Below are 18,356 nucleotides of genomic sequence, written 5' to 3'. Positions count from 1 at the left end.
TGTTTGTTTTGTTTTTTTTGTTTTTTTTTTCCCTTTTTATTTATTTTTTCAGCGTAACAGTATTCATTCTTTTTGCACAACACCCAGTGCTCCATGCAAAACGTGCCCTCCCCATCACCCACCACCTGTTCCCCCAACCTCCCACCCCTGACCCTTCAAAACCCTCAGGTTGTCTTTAAATTTTTTATATTATTCTTTTAGTATAATTTTTTTTTCTTAAGTGTATATTCTTAGTTACCATTGTATTCATTTACATATTTTATTTCAATGACATTTGTGATAAGTTTTAGCCTTTTAGGTTATACAGCGTTGATTGATATTTAAATGCTCTGAGTCTTATATTAACTTTAACGGTGAAATGGTTGTTCAGTGTAATTTTTAAGTAGAACTCTCTTAACTCATCAGAAGAACTACTGGGTAGTTGTATCAATGAATGATCTTATCTTTGTATTCCTTCTCAGTGCTCTCTTGTAAGGAACATTAAGCTCAAATAATGTTGGCTACTTTTCCTTCTTTCTTTTCCCCTGAATGTTATCTAACTTTGATAATTGGGAGCTGTATATGGGGTGAACTTATGTCCTGGCTTGCCTGGAAGTCCTGTTTTACATTGACTGTCCAGGCCCTTTTCGTCTCATAGTTTCACTTGGATATCATGTTCTGTGGTTAGTAAAGCTATGTGGCATGACCGTTCAGAGAGCAGGTTCTGAAATTAGGCTTTGGTTCAGATCCTGGCTTCTTAACTTTTACTGGGGATGTATGATTCTGGAATTTAACCACTCTGAACCTCCCTTTTCTTACCTTTAATGAGCAGTACATACAATGAGGATTACATACAATGTAATAAGATACCCACTGGTAGAATTTTGGTGTACTTTGTTCCAATTTTTTTCTATGTATATTTTTTTGCTGAGTTATCTTACATCATTTCATACTGTGATACATACTGGTGTCCTTTTTTTTTTTTCCCCTTGATAGTCTATTAGAAAAAAATTTCGGTGCTTTTTTGCAGTGCCATTTTAAATTAATACAGGAATTTAGGTCAAAAGTTTTTCACAAATCTATCCTTTAACTTATTTCTTTTATTATTTTCTCTTTATTTTCTAACCAAATTTTATACATTTCCAGTTAAATCACTGACAGTTTTGTTTTACATATTTGGTTAATGTGATAGTATATGCATTTTTATATCTTTTTTATATTTTTTTCCTTACCTTCCCATTCTTTCTGCCAAGCAAATGGAATTTAGTCTAATGGGTATACTTCCATATACCATATATACATTTACTCCATTATAGTATATCTACACACATATCTACTGTGCTGATATCTATGCATGTGTGAAAGTATAGGCAAATGTTTATTTACAAAAGTGGCATTGTATTACAGATACAATTCTTTGCAGCATCTTTTTCTCATTTTACATCATGAACACACACTAAATTAGTAAATATGGATCTACTACATTCTATTTAAGAGCTATATAATAGTTTGTAATATGGCTGTACTGCAGTTTTTTTCAACCATTATTTTGTTGATGAACAGTTAGGTTATTTTCAAGTTTTTATGTGTTTTTTGTTCTTTTACAATAAATATTCTTTATTCTTTTTTATTAAGATTTTATTTATTTATTTGACAGAGAGAGAAAGAGAGATCACAAGTAGGCAGAGAGGCAGGCAGAGGGGGAGGGAGAAGCAGACTCCTTGCTGAGCAGAGAGCCTGATGCAGGGCTCAATCCCAGGACCCTGAGACCATGACCAGAGCCGAAGGCAGAGGCTTAACCCACTGAGCCCCCCAGGCGCCCTTACAATAAATATTCTTAAACTTATATAGCCATATTGGAGTTTTGTTTATATAGTAGAGTTTCCCAGAAATAGAATATGTGGGCGAGAGAGTTTTTATGTTTTAAATTTTAACAGATATTTCAAATTGTTTTTGAAATGTTACAGGAGTTCATCTTCTCAAGACTAATATCTGAAAATGGTGTTTTCTTCTAGCATCAAATGCATTATTCCTCTTAATTAAAAAAATGATAAAATGATATTGCTGATATAAATAGCACAAAAGCATTTTCTGCATAAAAATCCTACACAAAGATTTCTTGGGGCGTCGGGGTGACTCAGTCAATTAAGCATCTGACTTTTGATTTCTACCCAGGTCATGATCTCAGGGTCCTGGGCTTGAGCCCTGCATCAGGCTAGCACTCTTGTGGGGAGCCTGCTTGAGAGTCTCTTTCCCTGTCCCTCTTCTGCCCCTCCCCTGCTCACGTGCTCATGCTCTCTCAAATAAATAAATAGATCTAAAAAAAAAATTTCTCTACAGCCTCATGTTCCCTATGTCCGTTTTTTTCTCATATCTGTGAACCTTTGGAGTACTACTACCTCTTTAAGTCTTAGCTTATGTGGTATTTTCTGTTCTTGTACCTGAAACTTCCTACATTCCCATCCTTAAGGTTTGCTGGCTGCCCCCTCAATGTGCTTAATTTTCTGATAGCACACAGTCAAAATGTCTTATTGAGTTGTGTGTACACTCCCCCTCCCTCCCCTCACCACATTAGACTGCAAACATCTGAAAGCAGAGGCGGTGTCTTGTTTTTCCAAGATTTCCCAGGACCAAGGGTAGTGCCTAAAATTGGTCAGTACTTAATATATTCTTGTTGACTAATTGAGAACATTTTATGGACATCTCATTACCTCTATAGTAATGTTTCATGGTAGAAAAGGAATGTAATTATCTGTTTTTCATATGTATCTGCAAACTCATTTCCCACCACTTTCTGCTTCATAACCCTGCACTCCATCCATTTTGGCGATGTGTGTTTTTAATGACTATACAATATTGTTTACCTCTGCTTGCTTTTATAAATCCTGTTTCTTTTGCCTGGAATGCCCTCTCTTTCCTTCCTTCTCTCTTGGCAGAATTTTTCTCATTCTTTCGCCCAAGTTGATAGATCACTTTTCATCCTTTAGGATGTGTACAGATTTCCTTTATAACATTTATCACAACATATTGCAATTCTTAGTTTTGTTATTTCTGTCTTCCCTAGTGGACTAAATTCTAATGAGATTATAAGATCATAATATACATGATACCTGGTGTCTGTTACAATAAAGATAAAAAATGGCGAATAAGTGAATGACTGAACTATGTTTATAAGAAAAATTATTTTAGTCCTTGGAACACAAACATTTTAGAACCTCATAGCCTGATATTATAAGTGGTGAGTTAAATTGAACTCAGATGTATACTTTCTAGGCATGATTGCCTGTGGGCCTTCTAAATTTTTGTACCAAGAGACTCTAAAGAGATTGAAGTTAGTAAGAAGCTAAGTAACTTAATATTACTAAGTAACTTAATATTACTGTCATTTTGATATTTACAGTTCTTTGCGATAGTTGGAAAGTATCACATGCTTTTTAGACTGGTTTATATTATTTGCTTTAGTAAATTAATTGAAAAATGTTATATTGAAGAAATAAGACATTTTACCTTGAAAATAATTGCTATATTACTAGGAAATAATATTTAACTTTTGTTAACTTTAAATTAGCATATTTCTATCTGTAGTAATCATAGAATATATTATTCTTGGTTTTTCATAGAATTGGGGATACCTGCATTTTTATTTATATCTCAAGACATAATTAAAATATATTTTTCCTACAAATTTTTAATATTTAATGAAGGGTACTTTGTTGAATTTGCATTTGTCAAATTTTATTATAGTAGTTTTATTTTGTTCCATTGTTAGAAAAATTAATTATAGCTGAAGAGGTGTAGAGAATCATGAAAACTGGCTTTAGTTAAAAATATTCAGTGCTTATATACTGTCAGTTTCCTTTTCAAATACTAGTAACCTCAGAGTATTTTGAAATTTGCAGGCATTTTTGATGTTGCTCAAACTTAAGGAAAGTATGGTTCAATTCTATAAGAAAAGAACAGAAATTTTAAGATACAACTTAACAGTTTTCCCTTTTTAAGCTAAAGGATAGTAGGGAAAAGCAAATTGAATTTTTATTGAGATTAATTTTGCTATATAAGTGGAAATAACTATATAAGTGGAAATAACTATAATCTATATGAATGTGCATCTGTATATGTGTGTGTATGTACATAGTGGAGCTTCAGAAAGAAATGATTTTATCAGAGAATTGTTAATATTCCAAAAATGTTACTTGGGTTAGATTACCCTCTTAAGCATCAATACCTTGTTTCTGATTTTGTATATGTTGTTACAGAAATCACATTTGAAGTTAGATTTATTTTTTATAGAAAATTAAATACAACTTCTGTAATCCTGTCTTTATAAAGTAGTGATTTTATATATATATATATATATATGCATGTACGTGAATGTGTATCTATATATGTGTATGTATATATCATATCATAGTAATTTTTGGTTTTATTTTGTTTTTTGCTGTCTTGTTTTCCTACCTATATGGCAGAATGTTAATGTAGTTAAGTCAATAATATTTATCTTGGTTTTGTAGCAAGACTGATGTGGATATTAAAGTTTGAAGACCTTGTTACAATTTAATCATTTAAAAATTTGTTAGTTTTGCTATTTTAATAGGAAAGATATTGTTGTCTATGAATGTTTGGTTTACTAAGCTTGAATATATATGATATTAAAAATATAAGATGATTTTTTAATTGAACTTTCTGATTATGTACTTGAGACTTTTCATACCTATGTGATAATTTTATGAGGTAAAAGAAATTTTACTACATCAACTATAGTTCAGATATTAAAACTTGGGTGTGGAATGGGGTTGGGATTAATGTGGGGAAATTGGGAGAAAAGTATAATGTCTAAAACAGTAAAGAATAAATTTCCATGCTTTTAGTTTGAATTATTTTTTATTCATTGTAGTATTTTCATTTTGTGAGCTTTTCTATGCACATACAAAATGTTTCTCCTCAGGCCCCCTTGTATTTGCTGGTCCTATTTTTATGAATCATCGAGAACAGGCTCTAGCCAGACTCAGATCCCATCCAGCTCAGCTAAAGCATAAACGGGACAAGCACAAAGGTATTTGGTCTTCCTTATCGATTAGGTGGGATACTTCCCCAGTTTCTTCCACTCATTTGAATTTTGTCTCTGGGAAAATGCACAAACCTAATTCTTCTACTTTGCTTCTTTCATTATATAGCCTGAGGAGAAAGAACATGATGAAAGATGTACTGTTTGTCAATGGCTGTCAGTCTCATTCCTTTTTATTTGTTAACTTTAATAAGACATTTTGCAATGTTTCTTTTTCTTTACCTTTTCTTTTCAAATTTCATAAAGTTGAGGGAAGATGGAAAAATAATTATTGCTTTCTGTTTTTATCCTTTATTATTTGCTCTTCAATGACTGCTATCTGACGTTTTATAGTACGTTAAAAAGGTGTTTTAGAGTTAACAAAATTACCAAATTCATTGTATAAAGTGATAATGAGTTGATTGCTATTATACTTTTCCATTGTTTTAATATTAAAGTTTATATACACAACACACACAAATTATTTGGTTTTTGAGGGTTAAATGCTGATAGGTGTAAATAAAGAGTTATTATATAGACCTATTCTAGTCCTAGAAAACTGTCAGAGGTCTAGACAAGTCTGTGAGTTAACTAAGACTCTATTTCTGTGTAATTCTTTGAGATCTTATAGCTCTGGATTAATTAGACATACCCCTAAAGCAAGCTTATTTTCCTTTAAACTACAGCAATGGATCAACTAAGATCAGGAAAGAATTTAATGCAGAATATTTATAAATTTACATATAAATTCTGCCTTGAATCCTGGTATGTGTACCAGGGGCTCTTTGACAAATACAACTTCCAGTTGCTGCTTTTTTAAATGCTCAGAATATATCCCACAAAATAGAATACAAAGTTTTAAAAACATACATTCCGTATAGACAACCTGTTTTGTGTCTTATTTTTCCTTTGCTGCAAAACTATTATAGACTAATTTTATTTTTAAACTTTCATATGCAATATTTAACTTTATTTACATTTGCCTCTCTCAATTTATCAGTTTGCCACTCAAAGCAAAACCACAAAACAAAACAAACATAACCCCATATTAATCAAAGCACTGGTAGAGCACTTTTTAAGATATATTCTACAGAAATAAAAATTGAGGGTATTTTAAATCTGATGTGATTAACTATAGGAAAAGTTGTGATTGCTTCATTTATTGAGTGCTCTAATAATGCCATAAATGTTTAAATCTAAGGAATGATATTTGGGGTATACTATGTGTCAGTTATTTTATTGCCAGAATTTCCGATCTCATATTTTATACTCTGGCACTGTTAGGATGGATTTTTCTCAGTGTCTTTTTTTTTTTTAACCCCCCAATTAAGGAAAAGAGGAATTTTTCTAGTACTTTACCTGAGGTTAAATGTCCACATTTCATGAAGCAGTTTAAAACTTTTTCAGCTCCATTTTAGTTTCAAAGGCCAAACATCATACATTTTTGCAGAATTTGAAAATGAAATGCTAAATGAAGACTAGGGTTACAAATTAAAACCAACTTTTCACAGTGTCTACGTTGAGTAGCTATAGCAGTTACTCAACAATAACTGGCCTTGCTGCCATCTTATCTACCATTGGTTTATTTTATAACAATACTGTGTTTTTGTAGCAACCTCTTTAGAAGGACTTACTTGTAGTATTACAGTATACAGACAGTTGTGTGTATGTATATGTGTTTTTATCAGGTTTGGTAGAGTGAAACAGTTTCATCTCTTTACCACCAAAATGAATTTAAAGTGTAAGTAAGTAATATTTTATCAAATGGTGCTTTATTTTATATAAAGAGTATTTAACTTACCACTCACTAATTCCTGTACACCCACAAATTCTCTCTCCCTATTCTCTTTGCATTCACTGTTCCTGTCATTTAATCATCTCCCACGCACTCTTCTTTTAACTCTTGCTACATGTAATCACGGTCTTTTAATTTTTCCTACATATGATTTTCTCTTTTTTTCTTCTCCCGTTTATCTTCCACGAGAAATTTACTATATTAACTGCTGGGTTCTGTCTTTCATTTAATTATACTGGTGGTACAGATTGTCAGATGGTAATAGTTAAAATTGTCTTGACTATCACTTTTTTGTGGAGGTGTGTGGAGGGTAAGAAATGTGGATTTATTGTTAACCAGGAGTGGGTTCTGAGCTGAAAAGTTGGAGAGCTTCTGGCTGATTGGACAAAATTCAGAGAGGGTCACAGAATCCATCCTGTTATAGGCAAATTTCGACTGGAGGCAAATTAGACTATATAAGGCTCAGTTAATAAGTATAACATATAATCCATAAAACATATAGTAAGTTATTTTTAAAATGTAACCATAGACCATATTTCAAACAGATAACTGGATTAACATTCGTTTCAGCTATTCAGTGCCTTACATAGAAAAAGATTTTGATGTAGTACTCCTAGTTAGGAACATCTGAATTGCTCTGGAGACAGTCTTGAAATCTGGCTTGGAGGGACTAATATGAAATCCGAAGGCTCACTGATAAACATCTGTGTGTATTTTATACCTATTTTCTGTTTAGAAATGGTATGGTGTAATGGAAATATTATAGCCTTTGGAACTAGACGTCAGTTTTTTTTTTTTTTTTAGAACTATGTGGCTGTTCATAAATTTCATAATCTCTTTGGCTTCAGCTTTCCTTTTTTTAAAGATAGGAATGATAATTCCTAGATGATTATGTTGATTTGAAGATTAAATTAAGATATATATGTATGTGTATATGTATGTGTGTGTGTGTATATATATATATATATATATATATATATACACATATATATTCTTGGAATTCTTTGCTTTCTCTTTTAGAATTATCCAAAGGCACAAAATTTGAGATTTGTTAAATATGTAATTAATTTCTTTTTACAAAAGATTTAAGATGTCAGGCATGATGGTTGTAAAATAGATGATCAAACTCCAGAACTGCCCTACTACTTATTACTTTGGGCTGGTTACTTAACCCTTCTAAGCCTCAGTTTTCCCAGCAGCAAAGTAGAGTAACAATACTGATATCATCAGATTATTGTACTGATTTTTAAAAAGCAACAGTAATGAATATTGATTGAGCACTTTTTATACATTATATAGGAGCTTGTGAGGTAATGTACACTATTGCTATTTTATAGATAGAAGGCAAAGGTTTAAAGAAGATCCAGTGTCCAATTGTCATACAAGTAGCAAATGGTAGAGCCAGAATTCCAATTCACGTCTCTTAGTCTTCAGTGCCCAAAAGCACTTCTTCACTGTGATATTTTAATATTCATTGTGTAGTACAAAGTAAGTGCATAGTTAACTGTACTTGATAAGTGCTCTGCTGTTTTCTTCTAGTGATTTTGTTCAAAGTACTCACTGTGTTCTGTGATACGTTTTATGATATGCATGACTGTAAGATTACCCAAGAAAGTATAGATTGAGGTAAAGATTAAAATTAAAAGTTAGAGCCCTTTAGCTATTGAATCTTATCTCTCTGTGTGTACACAAATATGCATAAATAGTGTAGCATATATATAGATACATAATATTTTAATCGTATCTGTCAAACTTTATAGCTATATTATAGTTTCATTATCACATATATATGGACAAACTCATAGTAGGGGAAAATGCAGATATGCTTATACCTACATGGCCAATTAAAAGAATATTCGTATCTAATTATTTTTCCTGCAAATCTGAGATTAACTTTGTTGCTGCTGATTATCACTTTATTGAATAATGAGCAGAATTAATCTTGCTAAATTTCACTTCCTGATTCTTGAATTGACACTGAATTTTTGGCTGCGAATCAGGTACCCTTTTATTCTTTGATAACCTATAAATTTCTAAACTGTTAGATGTATACTTGATTTTTTTAACTGACATCAAATATGAGATACAAATATGTATTTTTAAAAAATTCTTCAAAAACTTAATCTCCTTTTTTTTTTTACTTGTTATGTTTTCACCATTTATAATAATTGAGAGATTATTTAATGTAGTTAGATACAGGTTTGTTTAGATGAACTTGAACAAAATGTTCCTGGTATTATTTTTACCTTTAAACAATAACTATTACTCTTTTAATCACTATGATTTTAACCAGTAAATTACTAGGCTTCTTTTTTTTTTTTTTTGTTCTCCTTCCCTGATGCTGTACCTCTATTGTGGGATTTGTATCTATATTTATTAATCTCTGAATCATAGGAGAGGGCAAAATGCTAAACTCAAAGGTAAAAACTTCTAATTAAGCATCAATACATTTATATAAAGTAAAATGATACTTGTAATATTGAATTTACCTAAGTCTGACAAAATCACGTGAACACAGTATGTTTTCTCTGTTAAATTAGATCTGGTTTTAATAATTAGATATTTTTACCAGTTTAGATCAAGCTGTAAAATTTCTATACATCTGTCATCTTACTTAGTTTTTAGACAATACTTACTCCTTTTTGTCTAGGGCCTTGTTTGTATTGACCGTTCCACTGTCTTTCCAAGATGAGTCTCAGAACGAAGACTGTGTTTCATTTTGGATGGAGTTAACAAAATGTTGTGATTTTTTTCTTTTTAGCCCATTCATTCTTGCAGATTTAGTTTGACAAACCCACATTACATAATTTAGCAAAAGAGGAATCCTATTCTTTATCCTATTATAGTAAAACCTCTCACTAATTCAGAATTTATTATACTTCAGATGCAGTCTTTGTGATCTTTTTTGACTAAAAAATTCAAAGTAATTTCTTCCTCTGAATTTTCAGGGTCATACTTATAAGGGGAAACCTGTCTAAAATCAATAGCTTTTCAAACCAAGGGCTCAAGAAATGAAGGATTCCTTCAACGTGCCTTCAACCTCTGGGTCCAGCAATTAATTCTTGTATGTTAAAGGACTTTTATGTTTATGGTACATTTTTATGTAATATAGGCCTATTTTGAATTATAATGTAGGTAACCACATTTTATTTATTGTAGCACTTAGTTTAATCTGTAAACTGTACTGCTCGAAGATATTAGAACGGAATTTTTACCTAAATGTTTTATGATTAAAAAAGACCTTTTCAGTAAGTCATATGGGCCAACCTATTCTGTTATTCCGAATTAGTGAGGTTTTACTGTCCTAGTGTTATAAAGAGTTTAAAGATTTTTTAAATAGTAGGATGTTATTTAGTTATAAAAAGGGAACTCATGATTTAGGCCAGTCTTATCTTACCTGGATTATTACTAAAGGTTAGAAATACTGTATAAAAGAAGAAAGGGTTACATTGAACATAAAAGGATTTGATGTTATTCTGTCTAGCATTCTAAAATGGGCAATAAAAATTCAGATTTAATTTAAAATGTGTGTAGATCCACATGTGTATCTGCATATTATACACACTAATTTAGAGTTGCTATACCACAAGGAAGTGGCTTAAACTAGTTGACCTTTTGAAATTCCTTCCAGATTTACATTTATTCCATGTGTAAGGAATTTGAATCTTGATAATACAGAGATCATATTTTAGTTGGTATATAGTTTTAGATTAGGAAAAATGAGTTGTCTCCTTTATTCACACTTTCCAGACTAAAGTTTTCGATTCTGGAATGTGGTTTTTGTTTTATGGTCAGAATGCCAGAATATTTAAGTCAAATGTAAAAAATAGGGGGAGAGAAATGTTTGAAGCAAGTTCGAGAGGGGAAGAAAGAAGAACTGAAACAGAAAGGTTTGGTTGAGACTAGTGTTTGGGGGCTCGAAAAAGACCACAAAGGAGAATGGCTGAGGGGCAGGGTGGGATAGGAAAGATGAATAAGAGCCAGCCATTGGATTACAATATATTGGTTAAAGCTCTTTGGTCTTTATACTTTTTTTTAAAGTTCAGTTGATGGAATACTGATGGACAAGGTAGCCTTTCTGAGATGTATATGTGACATCTAAGTCATTTAAAAGTCAACTTATGTTTTAAGTGGCTGGTACTAACACTTACTGAGTTTAAAATAATTGTTAAATGGCTTTGCATGCAATTATTTTTATGCAAACTAAATTTTCCCATGTAAACTATTTAGAATTTTGTTAAATATATAATTTAATGACCCATTTACGTTATATAACTGACTAGCTTAATAGGTTTTATCCATAACCAAATCTTTTCTCTGTTTTTATTGATTTAGTGATACTTGCAAACAGAAATATATAGTATATCTTTCCAGAATTGCTCCTTTACAGGTAGATTCTTGATCTATCACTTCTAACAGCTGCAGATTCTTCTTGCTTATTTCTCTTAACATTTTTCTCTTGTTCTTCCATAGTAAACTGATTGAAAGTTTTATTTTGAAGATGAATAATGGCTTAATCACAAATTATAACACTTACAGATGGAAGTGGAGAACGAGGAGAAAAAGATGCGAGCAAAATCACAACATATCCTCCAGGCTCTGTGCGATTTGACTGTGAGCTCCGAGCAGTACAAGTCAGCTGTGGATTTCACCATTCAGGTAGCAGCTGGAACTTTAGGGTATAACTGCATTTTTACAATTGTGCTAAATAGCTTAGTTGTTTGGTTTTGACAAATGTAGTCTACTAAGTATGTGTTAAAAGCTGTAGTATGACAATTTCTCTCAAATCTGTGAAAGCTTTGTATTTGTTACAGACACTGTGGCATGATAGAATAGGTACTTGTCTAGAGATCTGGTTTTTAATCTGTCTTCTGATGGACTTATTTTATAATTCAATTAATAAAACTGCTGAAGATGAAATAATCCCTAAAATCCCTTTGCTCTCTAGGATTCTGTGATTTTTACCACCTGGTCTCATATTTTGCTGCTGTTCAATGAAAAATGTGTATCAAAGACCTGTACCCCTGGAGATAAAAATACATTATATGTTTATTAAAAAAAAAAAAAACTTGGAAGGGGAGGCGAACCGTAAGAGACTATGGACTCTGAAAAACAACCTGAGGGTTTTGAAGGGTCAGGGGTGGAAGGTTGGGGGAACAGGTAGTGGGTAATAGGGAGGGCACGTTTTGCATGGAGCACTGGGTGTTGTGCAAAAACAATGAATACTGTTACGCTGAAAAAATAAATAAAATGGAAAAAAAAAAAAGAAAAATGTGTATCAACAAATTTCTTAAAATGTAGAAAATAATTAAATTCTTAGTAAATTACTGACATTTGATCTGTATAGCCTAGGTTGTACTATTCAACCTTTATAAAAATTAAAAATGTTAAATTCTTTCTTTGGTACTAAATGTATTTCCTTATTTGACAAGGCATCGGCAGATATTAAAGTTATAACATTTCACTGAAGTTGTGCATAATTGTACAGAGCTCAAACCCATGTGCTGCCTATATAATTATCCTAGATATGACAGAACATTATTTTATATGGAATTTTCTACTCATTAAAAAGGTTTTACAGTTGGCCCAAACTGGTATCTTATAAAATATTGATATTATTAAATGGCATTTATAAGAATTTTAATGTATTATATAAAATATTACACATTTTTATAACCTATAAAAATATTTTACAGAACTAAAATTATACTGTCTTACTAAATATAAATTGCCTATGATTCAATTACCCTTTTCTTTTTTAAGTTTTTGTTTTAAATTGGTCCTCATATGACTGGGGCACTCCTTAATACCCATTACCTATTTCATCCATCCTTCTACCCACCTCCCCTCTGGTAACCATCAGTTGGTTCTCTATAATTAAGATTCTGTTTTTTGCTTTGTCTCTCTCAATCTCTTTTTTTCCCTTATGCTCATTTGTTTTGTTTCTTGAAATCTACATATGAGTGAAATCATATGGTATTTGTCTTTTTCTGACTTTCTCTTACTCTCTAAGTCCATCCATGTCACTGCAGATGGCAAGACTTCATTCTTTTTCATGGCTGAATAATATTACATTGTATATATGTATATTACATATTCTTTATCCATTGATGTCAATTACACATTTTAATGGCTCTGTAAATTTTAAATAGTGTATATTATAATGCTTTCAGTATTGGTATGACAGAAATATAAAATACATATAATAAAGCTGTGTATTTTGTTTTCAGTGGTTTTAATGGAAAATGGAGATGTCTATACATTTGGATATGGGCAACATGGGCAGCTAGGACATGGAGATGTCAATTCCAGGTACTAGGACTTTTTGTTTGAAGATACTTTTTTCTTTTTTTTCTTTCTAAATATGTATTTCTATACTTGAAATCGTATTTATGCCATTGTTTTGCAGAATGTGGCCCATAAATTATTGGTGGATCTTGATTTTGTGATTGAGTGCTTTTGTGGCTTCAGAAGAAATATTGATTCCATTTTATACATTTAAAATAGAAGAGTGGCTATGATTATCACAAAATCCTACCATATTCTTAATAATTACTAGTTTCTTAAAGGTTGTTCATAGCAATAGAAAAGACAGTGGATATCCCCAAATTGCATTTTTAAATTGCATTTTTAATTGCATTTTTAAATTGCATTTTTAATTGCATTTTTAAAAATCAGTGGATTCATTCACATTCCTTAATGTTGTCAGTTTTGAAATTTTGGTCTAATATTAACACGAAATCATAGAAGCAGTTGAATAATCTTTAAACAGAACCTGCGGTCTCTCAGAGGAAACTGACTTATCCGGAATAGTAAAGAACCATTGGTGGTGGAGACTACCAGACATTGCCTTATACTCCTTCTTCCCTGCCTCATTTGGAAGTAGAGTTTTCGTTGGTGACATGACCATGCAGTAAAGACTTCATTTTCCTGCTTCCATTGCTGCAGGATATAGCTGTGTGAATTAAAATGTGCTTTGGAACCATGCTGTTAAAGGGGAGGGAAGTACTCTTCCACTTCCTGTCCTTGCTTCCCAGCTTGTGGCCTGGAATCTATGTGTGGTGGCAGGAACTGGAGAAGTCAATACAGCAATCACAACTTGGAAACCACTCATTGAGACTGGCAGAGCTACAAGACCAAGAGAGTCTGAGTCCCTGACACCGTAGAATTGCCACATTGGCTCCCTACAAGTGGATGCTCAGCTGAGAGAGAAATAAACTTCTATCTTAAGTCCTTGTTACTTTGGCTTTCCTTATACCAGCTGAATCCATTTCCTACTTATAGAAGTGAGAATGCTTTTGGCCAAAAGTATAGAAAATCCATCTTTATTAGTTCAGGACTTCTGGAAGAAGTTACTAAGACAAGATGTCATGTGCATAGGAGTCATTGGAAGAAAGCTCATGTGGAAGATAAAAGGGAAAAGGCAGGAATAAGCAGGGAAAACTGTCAGACACAATGCAGGTGTGACCCCTGTGAGAGGAAAGAAGGAAGGACAGAGTAGGAACTGTCTAGTGTGAAGTGCAGTCCTGAGAGAGTTTCAGGCAGGCAGTGTGGTGTCCTTAAGCTGAGGTTGCCATTGGAGGAGCCCCATATCGGGCAGGATGGTCAAGCATTATACCTTAACCATGCTCAGACATGGCTGATAGCAACCTAGGGAAGAAGAATGGCCTCATGGATCCAAAGGGACAACATCTAAGGCTGTCAGTCAGCTCTGCTCCCTGAAGTAGGTTGTCAGAGGTTTGAGTGATCCACATATATGGCTGCCTCAGCATTGAAACCAGCCGAATTGATCAAGCCTGGAGATATGTACGGCAGCTTCAGGCCAGACTTGACTTACTGATTCATTTTGCCATAAGAACCTTCTTTCTTTTGTGAATCTCTACTCTGCCTCATTCTCCCTTGTATTTATAAGATACCTGCCAGAATCAACGGGGTATATATGGTTTCTCTTTTATGTACAGTGAAATACTCTAGTCCTTAAGTAAAATCCAAAATTTTCACTCTGTTCTGAAACCACCCCACTACTCTGGCAGGGATGCAGTTATTGCCATTTATATGGTAAAGACCAGTGATTCTTAATCCTGGCTGCACACTGGAATTACCTAGGGAACTTCAGAAATCCTATGCCTAGATTCTACCTCTAGAATTTCTAAAAAGAATATGTCGGGAGGTTGAGGTAAGGTGGAGGTGGATGGAGGCAGCAAGGGCAGTGCTGAATAGGATCAAGAGTTTTTTTCCTAAAAACTGTCCAGACTCTAATGTGCATCAGGATTAAGAACCGTTCACTGTTTGTCCCTCGTGGGTAGGGTCAGATCCATTTGCAGTGCACACAAAATGGGTATGAAATGGCATATCCTTAGTTACTTTGATGAATGTTGTTGCTAATTAGAAAAGATGATTAAGGAACCATTAAGTTGAATTTCTCACTAAAAATGTAAGTGTAACATCCGTTTAATATTGTTGTCAAGAGATTTGTAAAGCGGTCACAATCTTTTTCCTTTTATTTAAATGTTTTAATTCTAGTTAACAAAAGCTATTGCAATCTTAATGACCAATATCGTGCTTAGAAAGAGAGAAAAAGGTCTTTGGCAGAATCAGTTTCTCAGATGTCACTGGATATGACATTTGAATATTGGACATTGGACATGGTAAAATATCAGTGGCTTGCAGGGTTGAGCAGTTACTGTCACAGGTGTTAGAGAAGGCAACAGATATTTTATTTTATAGTTGAATGACATCAGTGATATGCAGAGACTGAGTCAGAGTTGTAATTTGTATGGGGAAGAATTTGGCAACTTTTCTGGTTTTCACTGAGGCTCATGACACAGAAGAGGGTTTATCATCATCTTCATTATCATCATCATCATTGTTGTTCATGTTGATAATTTTATAGTCATGGTATAAGCTGAGAAAAGTGCATTACAGTTAGACATGATGGACCATCAATCATGTGCAGCAAGAAGGCAGAAAATAATCGGCAAATAATTATATTTCATGGCCTCTCCTGAGTGGGAAGGAAATAGTGAAAATCATGATTATAATCAAGTCACAGCCCTGAGGTAACTGTGCAATATGAAGAGCAGATAGCATAAGCACAAGATTCTGCTACACCACATTGAGGTGTAATGGCTATTGAAAGAGAAGTACTCTTGTCAGCTTTTAAAATAAAGAGGTTACTTAAAAACATTGTCTCATAGACCTGATTATATCAGTGAGCACCGTCCCTTAATTTGCACTGACTTGCTCAGGTGATGGTATCATAGCAATATGCTGAGTATTTCAAATAGCTGGAATTTATCATCTTCACAAAAATATAATGGGTTTAAATTATTAAAAAGGAAAAAAAATTATTAAAAAGATACCAGGGTTTCTTAAGAAGATTAAACTCTGGTGGGGTTTACTTTAACTGCTCGATGTTGTTCTTTTCCCACAGGTACATTTTGATTCCTGGTTCCATTGATTGAGTTATAACTGGAAGGTTATAGCATATGGTGTGGGGAGAGTAAAAAGTGAAATAATGCTTACACACTATGCCTCGGTGTCCTAAACAGAAATTAGCCGAAACCATTTCTGTTATAACCCCTCTAGTTACCCCGTTTGTCTTGACCCGTGTTGGACTTGGAAGGCAGGACACAAGAACTGTGGTACAAATTGAGAATCGAATTGACCGCATATGTGGAGGAACAGAATCCCTATAGCACACATGTTAACCGCCACAAAGAAGACATTTAGTAGATATTTACTTAAAGTGTGTGGTTGGGGGGCAATTTTAAAAATTTCTGGTAATCAAGTGCTTTTAACTGGAATTTATTGTATAGCACACATTAATAATGTGTGGTTAATGGAAGGTCGGTATTGAAGTGTGCATGGTGGCAAAGATTAACAAAATGTTATTGATGGTCTCCTTACTTAATGTGTTGTGTTGGCAAAATGAGTTCATTCTCTAGTTTGGGTCCTGATTCTATCACTTAGTGCCCATATGACCTTGGCCAAGTTTACTTAACTTGTCTCTGTCTCTTCCTCTGTTTAATTGGAGTAAATATATTTCCCTCAGAAGGTTCTTACGAGAATTCAGGGAGATCATGCCTGTTGTTCACTTAGCTCAGGGCCTAGTCCACGGTAAGTGCTCAATGATGTTAGCTGCTGCTTTTTAAAATAAATAAAATAAAAAAAAGCTTGTGAAGGCTTTTGGACATTTTCATGATAAGTCTACTAGCCCTCTTTTTGGTTTGTTTCTTTTGTTCAGTATGCTTCTGAATGTCCGAATTCCACTTTTTTTAAAATCATTTTCAGTAAACTTTAACATGGATGTTGGCAAAGAGATTATAGAGGCTTTTATTCTCTGTTTTTCAGTAGAATTTTGGTCATTCTTAAAGTGTCTTTGAGTTTCTTCTTTTTCTTGGTAGACTATCTTCATTCTGCATTAATACATTACCCAATCATAGTATCTAGAACCATTTAGACAAGTTTGAAATCTTTGCTTCATCTATTACCAACAACCTAATTGCAATTTACTAGGCCTTACTTTAAATATCCCATAGGATTGTTGAAGAATTAGTGCAGTGTATGTGAAATGCCTAGTGTGTACACATGCATGCAAATATACACATGTTTTCTGTTCTTCCTGTGTATTCAAACTAATTTAATAAATAGGCTCACTAATATTATGGAAGAGTTCAAAGACTGTTTTAGAAAGTCTGCCACCAGCTCTTGGGAAAATGCTCTAAGCTCTTCAGATCTACCCATAGAGTTATTTTAATAATCAGCAGTAGGTTTTATGTAAAAGTGCTTTGCAAACTACAGAGACTTTAACTGTTGTTAGAACGTTCCCTTTATTCTTTGCTACTGGTCATTTAGAGAGCATTAGTTCACTATATAACCCTTGGGGCCATTGTGGGTTTTTGTTTGTTTGGTTGTTTGTTTTTGTTCTGACAAAGCTCCCTATAGCTCAGAGTTGAAAACCATTTACCTTTAACTACTATTATTGGTCATATTACTCCCTCCACAAGTTAAAAAAACTACTGCTCTTTTGAGGCAAGGCCATTCTACTCTCTTCCCCTTTCAGTATATGTGCTGCCGAAGCGAGCACACTCTCTTCCCCTTTCATTACTTACCATTCTCTCAGTAGCCTTTCATTCACTGAAAATTTAGTATCTTTATTTTTTTTTAAAGATTTTATTTATTTATTTGACAGAGAGAGAGAGAGATCACAAGCAGGCAGAGAGGCAGGCAGAGAGAGAGGAGGAAGCAGGCTCCCTGCGGAGCAGAGAGCCTAATGCGGGGCTCAATCCCAGGACCCTGAGATCATGACCTGAGCCGAAGGCAGAGGCTTTAACCCACTGAGCCACCCAGGCGCCGGGAAAATTTAGTATCTTGTTTGATAGTATATTCTCACTCTGAGTCTTGTCACACTCATGAGTGATTTTTGTATCCTTGTCTATGGTCCCATACAATATACTTAATCTTGACACCTTCTATCTAGTGAATTTTACTTCCACATTCGTGGTAGTTATTCCCAGGACTCATCTTGGATCCAGC

The 18,356-nt window shown here is 33.5% G+C and overlaps 1 protein-coding gene across 6 annotated transcripts in view; it reads left to right on the top strand.

The window, feature by feature from the left end:
- Positions 1 to 18,356, top strand: part of MYCBP2 (MYC binding protein 2) — a 275,059-nt gene that overhangs the window by 79,040 nt on the left and 177,663 nt on the right. For all 6 annotated transcript variants that reach the window (XM_046028200.1, XM_046028199.1, XM_046028201.1 and 3 more), the window contains exons 18-20: positions 4,925 to 5,032; positions 11,358 to 11,477; positions 13,049 to 13,130. In XM_046028200.1, coding sequence (XP_045884156.1) covers positions 4,925 to 5,032; positions 11,358 to 11,477; positions 13,049 to 13,130 — 310 coding nt within the window. The remainder of the gene's footprint in view (positions 1 to 4,924; positions 5,033 to 11,357; positions 11,478 to 13,048; positions 13,131 to 18,356) is intronic.

The sequence above is a fragment of the Meles meles genome, chromosome 14 (assembly GCF_922984935.1).
Source record: "Meles meles chromosome 14, mMelMel3.1 paternal haplotype, whole genome shotgun sequence".
In the NCBI taxonomy this organism is placed as follows: Eukaryota; Metazoa; Chordata; class Mammalia; order Carnivora; family Mustelidae; genus Meles; species Meles meles.
The sequence above is the reverse complement of the archived record's forward strand: the minus strand, read 5'-3'. Positions and strand labels throughout refer to the sequence as shown.